This window comes from Lactuca virosa, chromosome 6 (assembly GCF_052849685.1).
Source record: "Lactuca virosa cultivar CGN04683 chromosome 6, Lactuca_virosa_CGN04683_v6, whole genome shotgun sequence".
NCBI classification, from domain to species: Eukaryota; Viridiplantae; Streptophyta; class Magnoliopsida; order Asterales; family Asteraceae; genus Lactuca; species Lactuca virosa.
Genome location: NC_136431.1, coordinates 27314683 through 27320682, shown reverse-complemented (window position 1 = coordinate 27320682; position 6000 = coordinate 27314683). Strand labels below are relative to the sequence as shown.

The following is a 6000-nucleotide window of genomic DNA, read 5'->3' as shown; positions in this document are numbered from 1 at the left end:
CATATCCCCGATCTCCGTCTCTCTCTTTTTTTTGTCCATCGTCAGATGGAGGGTTCTGCTTCTTGTATCTTTCTAAATCTTCATACGCATTTCTTCAGATTTCTCAAGGTATCTCTCTTCTATAAATCCTAATTTCATTAACCAGCTTTTGTTATCGTAGAAGAAATTTCATGTGTTTTTCTTCGTTAATCGATCGTCTGTTCAATTCGATTTCATCATCATTGAAAACCCTCGTTAGAATTATCGTGTTTTCATCATCTTCGAATTGGCCAATCTCGCATTTTATGATTTAGGTTATGTTTGATAGGGTACATATAGAGTTTATTTTAAATATATAGCGAATGATGCCTGTGGATTTGTTCACCTTCCATGCAAACATGAAGCTTCTCCAATCTCCACATGTTCTGTCACTTGATCTCATATTCAGTTTTATATATGCTTTTATCATGTTGATTTTCAGTAAGGAATGGCTGAAGACGAAAAGAATGAAGCTGTTACATCTGCAGTAGAAAATCAGAAACTTCTTCCCTCTGATTCTACAGTTTCTGTTTCTGCTGAAGGTATAAAAAAATTCCACCATTGACTGCATTTTCTATAACACTAATTGCTAGAATTTAGCTTTGTAGATAAGGATGATGAGAATTGTGATTGTGACAAGTCAACACTAGAGGAAACTGATGAGAAATATGAATCTGAACCAGCATCACCTAAGGAGATTGTTGCATCAACTTCAAGTTCATCATCTTTCAGATTTGGGATTTTAGATTTAGTATCTCAAATTGATCCAAAAAGTCATCCCCAACAATGGTGTGGTGGATTCTTAAGAAAATTGACAAAAGGGCCCTCAGCAAGCTTGCTGTCTTTCAATCCTTGCCTCCCTAGCCTACCTTCCATTAAAAGAACCAAGAAAAAACCGAGTAGGAAACACACTCAAAGCATGTCAGAAATTCCTAACAGTTTTGATCCCAATTTGTATTGTTTTGAAGCTTCATGGACAATTTACTCACTCTCAGAAATCAAAGATGCAACTGACAACTTTAGTCATGGTTTGTACAACTTTAAATAATGAAAACAAATTCCTTTTTTTAGTTAACATTCTTTCTTTACTAATCTATGATATTTTTAAAGATAACTTAATTGGAGAAGGAGGTTATTCTGAAGTCTACAAGGGTCATTTACAAGATGGACAAATTATAGCAGTGAAAAGATTAATCAGAGGTACACAAGAAGAGATGACATCAGATTTTTTATCTGAACTTGGAATTCTTGTTCATGTCAATCACCAAAATATTTCTAATGTTATTGGGTATGGAATTGAGGGGGGGATGTACCTTGTTCTTCCTTTATCACACCATGGGAGCTTAGCTTCTCTTCTTTCTGGTTAGTTTTTGAATTACATTTTTCATTATGTGATTATTCTTGTTTAGTAATATCTTTTGATGAAAAGTTGTTTTAGAACTATTTCAGATCATAAAGAGAAACTTGACTGGAGGATTAGATATAACATTGCATTGGGCACTGCATCTGGGCTTTCTTATCTTCATGAAGGTTGTCAAAGAAGAATCATTCATAGAGATATCAAGGCAGCTAATATTTTACTTTCGGAGGATTTTGAACCTCGGGTAATCCTTCTGACTTTATTATAATAATAAAAAAGAAAAACATATTTAATTTGGAATTACTTTTTTGTAATTTACTCTCTAACAAACTTGTATTCTTTTTTATCATAGATTGCTGATTTTGGGCTGGCGAAATGGCTTCCAGATCAATGGAGTCACCTCAACGTGTCACAGTTTGAAGGGACATTTGGGTATATATATTATTTAATTAATGATTATTTTTTTTAATTTGTTTATATAAGTTGAAATTAAACAAGTACAGGTACCTTGCTCCTGAGGTTTTCATGAATGGGTTGGTGGATGAGAAAACTGACGTGTATGCTTATGGAGTCCTTCTGTTAGAGATCATAACTGGACGCCCTGCTTTGGATGAGTCACAGAAGAGTCTCGTTATGTGGGTATGTATTTATTCTTTTCTTAATGCGACAAATAACAACTACTTTTTTTTGTTTAATAAAAATAAAGAATTATTAATTGTTTTTTTTTTTTTTTTTTTGCAGGCTAGACCTTTAATACATAATAAACACATTGAGAAACTTGTTGATCCACATCTTGATGGTGAGTGTGAGTTGGAGCAGCTGAGCGACATGCTATGGATTGCTTCTCAATGCATCAGTGACTGTCCAACTGAACGTCCAAAAATGAGTCAGGTAGAGTAGGTAACATTTTGCATAAAAAAGTAAATTACATCTTTGGTCCCTAAGTATAGTGATTTCTGCAGTTTTGGTCCTTAGTATTACATTACTTGCAATAGGGAAAGAAAAGCTCATTGAATAAGGACCAAAATTGCAAAAAATGGGTAAAACAAATTGATGTGTTGGTAATGCAATGCAGGTTTATAGGATGTTAAGTGGCGATGAAGGGATTCCTGATAGCAAAAAGTTTATGAAATGGGCTGCTTTCAGAAGAAGGAAGAAGTCAACTGAGGTCTTTGAGGAACTACTCAAACTCAAAGATCTGTCACCCTCACCCTCACCCTCACCTCACCAAACCGACAGAGTTTTAGAGGGTTAAATTTTAGTATTTAATGGTTTAAATTCACAACACAACGCAAGCACTACAGAGAAAGCATCAAAAGATTAATTAAAAAAACATAAAGTATGGAAATATGAGGGATACACATTTCAATTTCAACTTCATAATAAACACTAGTACCACATTCAGAGCCTTTGTACTTTCATATTTATTGCTGTTAAAATCCCTGTTTCCTTTTCATTATGTTTGAGAAATTACCATTCATTTTTTATATAAATATAAATCCAATCCAATTCAATCCTGTTGCTTTAATCGTTTAATAATGCATTGCATAGTGCCTCCCATATTACAACAATACAATAAATTAAATAGCAGCCAGAAATGCATATAACGGCTGCATTTTATAAAAATAATTTCAAAGTTTCTCCTACAAAACCGTGTTAAACTTGATCCTCTTGTATATTTATCTTCTAAAACCAGCTTGTTTCTCCCTAAAATCTCCTCGTGGGCCCCTGTTTATCTGATAATCTGGTGGTGGGGTTGGTCCTTTCTTGTACCTATTTACCTCCACCAGTCTACTGGCGGTCTCAGGTTCACTTCCACCCTGCCGCCGATTGCCGCCACTTTCCGGTTCAAATTGTCTTCTTACACCACCAGGTGCTGCATACCTATTTTCTGGAACATTTACATTTGTTGGCCTTGTGGCAGCAGATGCATACCTGTTTGATGATGATGATGATGCAAGTTTCATGGTGTCATCATAATTTTTGTTTTCAAAATCATCTACTGATTCGATTGGGTCTTGAGAAAGCGTATCTTCCTCGGTTTCTGAACCAGATTCGTCTTGGTCTGGTGTTTCAGTGTTTGATGTTGCTAAAACCTTCTTTTTACCTGGACCTTTCTTCAATGGCCCAAATTTTACATGTCGGACAACAACATATGCTTGTTTTGACTCCACTCTAGGCCCACTTTCCACTAGAGAAAAATCATCAATCTGTTGAACAAAAACAAAAACAAAAACAAAAACTATTTATTTATTTATTCCCTTTTTTAAAAATCAATTTCAATTAATGGGAAAAAAAGATGAAAATGTGCATACCAGAGCAGAAAGACGTGATAGCAATCCTCCCAAATCCTGATCTTCAGTACCCACTGCCATACACTGGATAACAAAAACATAAACAAACAATGTTTTTTTATAAAATTTTATCACATTTGTTAATTGGTATAATAAAAGTAGATACCTTGATTCGATGACCACGTTCAGCTAATCGCTTAATTGCATCTGCTTTTGTTTGCAAATCATTTTTATCCTACAAAAACAAAATCACTTCAGTTTCTGTATTAATATTTTTGAGAAAAATTATGCATAGGGTTTGTTTAAACAAGAGCAGAAGAGCATCTAAGGAAGGGAAGGAACTTACAATTTTACAAGTAATTCGAACTTCTTTCAAACCTCCTTTACGCAAAACCAAGTCAGACTGCAAAAAAATTTAAAAAAAAAAAAAAAGTTAAAAACAACAAAAAGCAATGTATTGATAATGGCAGTGTTTTATATTAGGGGAAGCCCTTACCTTCTTTTTTGTTTGTTCTTTTTCCTTTGCTTGTCTTAAGTACATTTCCCTGTTATAGTCCATGAGTTTGCAAACAGGTGGGTTACCATCTGGTTGAACCTGCAAAAAAATATTCAAATATATAATTAAATATCCAAAATGTTAAAAAATTAAAAACTATATATAACAGTTATTTATAATTTATACCTCAACTAAATCAACATTGAGTCTCCTTGCACGCTCCAATGCTTCATGCCTTGACACAACACCATGTCCTGCAAATTAAAGATTATAAAACAAATAATAATGGTATAATAAAGTAAAGTGATATGACCTTCAAAATGAATTCTAACATAACCAATTATTGTTAAATAGGACACGACATCTTCAAGTAAACTGTAAACATCATTCTTATTGAGATATATGGCCACTTTCACACAATCTTTTTACATTCTGAAAGTTGTATGAAGTACATGAATTAGTAGTAGACATACCTTCATCTGTCACAATTCTAACATACTGGGCAGATATTTGTTCATTCATTCGAGGACGCCCCTTATCCTTCTCATCATATTTCGGTTTGACCTAATAAACCATTTCAATACAAATCTCCCAATCAACAAACAACATGATATAGATTAACCAAAAAAAAAGTCTAAGTTGTGGTTAGTTTTGATAAAGTTGTCAATTGATTTGGACTTTTAGTTGATTCAAAGGATTAAATCAATATTATAATGTATTCTACAGCATAAAACTTAGAATAAATCACATATGTAAGATTATAGGCGAGTGAATACCTGAACAGGTGCAGCAAAGAATCGTACAAAGTTGCCAAACTCAGATCCAGTTCTGTGAAAGGATGAATTTGGACCCTTGAGAACACCAATTGTAGTTCCCCTAATGATTGAAGAGGACCCATGACTCTGAAAGTAGCATCGTTTGAACTGATTTGATAAAGCTCTGAGTTGTGATTGCTTAGTCCGACACCAAAACATCACCATTCTTATTCCTATGTCGCATCAATGAATCCAACAATTAAGCTCACCCAAAGCTAATAAGATGTCCAATTCAAATATTGAAGCTCAAAGCAAGTTTCAATTCCTATAGTCATTCCTTAAATCGCCAAACCAAATGGCACAAAAATCTCTTATCTTTCAATTTTTTGGTATCGGTCGAAACCTAACACAGACACACTAAATAGTAATGGCACCACTAATGGAAAACTTCACTTCAGCAGTTCAGATTTTCAGAAAGAAGAAAATTAGGAGGATCAAGAACTTTCTTAACCTGAGAGTGAGAGAACCGTATGTTTAATTAAGATTTGCAATCAACGAATACTTGTTGGAATCGTCTTCTCCAGAACCCAGGGCATCAGACGCCTCGTCTTCTTCAGCTTCAATTTTTTGGTTTGCAGGCCGGCCCTAAACACATATTTATGAAACCAAAATAGAAATTTTAGGTTTTAAGATGAAACAAATTCTCCAACAAATGCAACAAAAACACATATCGATTAGGGTTTTCGTCATCACTGTGACAAACGGAATTGAAAAAGGCAAATAAAAAAGGGGTATAAACAAAGGAATTAAAACCTAATTAAGATTCTGTTGGCTGCGATATGTCACTTGTACAGATAATGGTTCATTGACATGAAGATATAGAGAGATCAAATTTAATCGAATCAAGAAAAATTTACCTATAGAAGACGAAGATGGTTTTGCCGTCACTTTTTTCCCTCCAGAAACCGAGAGTGGGGAGAGAGTTATGACGCAAACGTCAATTAGGAGGAAGATGGGGGTGGCAGTGGACTGGTGACGGAAACCATGAAAGTGTAATTTAAATTTGAGTAAACTACA

General features: G+C 34.3%; 2 protein-coding genes across 4 annotated transcripts; one reads left to right on the top strand and one right to left on the bottom strand.

Annotated features, from left to right (window-relative positions):
* LOC145120011 (receptor-like cytosolic serine/threonine-protein kinase RBK2) lies at positions 1–2864 on the top strand. 3 transcript variants are annotated; one of them, XM_079055799.1, is made up of 9 exons: positions 1–108; positions 461–560; positions 612–1046; positions 1129–1218; positions 1477–1622; positions 1731–1810; positions 1882–2017; positions 2120–2269; positions 2454–2864. In XM_079055799.1, exons 2-9 carry the CDS (start codon positions 467–469, stop codon positions 2631–2633), a joined length of 1311 nt encoding a protein of 436 aa, XP_078911925.1. In that variant the 5' UTR covers positions 1–108; positions 461–466; the 3' UTR covers positions 2634–2864. The 3 variants fall into 3 exon arrangements, with proteins under 3 accessions (XP_078911925.1, XP_078911923.1, XP_078911924.1); XM_079055797.1 differs by having other exon boundaries at positions 1129–1380; positions 1468–1622; XM_079055798.1 differs by having other exon boundaries at positions 627–1046; positions 1129–1380; positions 1468–1622; positions 2454–2863.
* Positions 2865–2897: 33 nt separating this feature from the next.
* LOC145120012 (translation initiation factor 3 (IF-3) family protein) lies at positions 2898–5968 on the bottom strand. Its single transcript, XM_079055800.1, has 10 exons — positions 5841–5968; positions 5435–5568; positions 4945–5156; positions 4642–4732; positions 4355–4422; positions 4169–4267; positions 4019–4075; positions 3839–3907; positions 3694–3756; positions 2898–3588 (listed from the first exon to the last, which is right to left on the bottom strand). Exons 3-10 carry the CDS (start codon positions 5146–5148, stop codon positions 3058–3060), a joined length of 1182 nt encoding a protein of 393 aa, XP_078911926.1. The 5' UTR covers positions 5149–5156; positions 5435–5568; positions 5841–5968; the 3' UTR covers positions 2898–3057.
* Between the last annotated feature and the right edge of the window lie 32 nt (positions 5969–6000).

Coding starts and splice junctions, on each gene's coding strand:
- LOC145120011 (XM_079055797.1), top strand. CDS start 467: ATGGCTGAAGACGAAAAGAATGAAGCTGTTACATCTGCAGTAGAAAAT. Junction 2,018..2,119: donor AGAAGAGTCTCGTTATGTGG/GTATGTATTTAT, acceptor TTTTTTTTGCAG/GCTAGACCTTTAATACATAA. Junction 2,270..2,453: donor AACGTCCAAAAATGAGTCAG/GTAGAGTAGGTA, acceptor AATGCAATGCAG/GTTTATAGGATGTTAAGTGG.
- LOC145120012 (XM_079055800.1), bottom strand. CDS start 5,148: ATGGTGATGTTTTGGTGTCGGACTAAGCAATCACAACTCAGAGCTTTA. Junction 4,076..4,168: donor AAGAACAAACAAAAAAGAAG/GTAAGGGCTTCC, acceptor ATTTTTTTGCAG/TCTGACTTGGTTTTGCGTAA. Junction 3,908..4,018: donor TTCGAATTACTTGTAAAATT/GTAAGTTCCTTC, acceptor TTGTTTTTGTAG/GATAAAAATGATTTGCAAAC.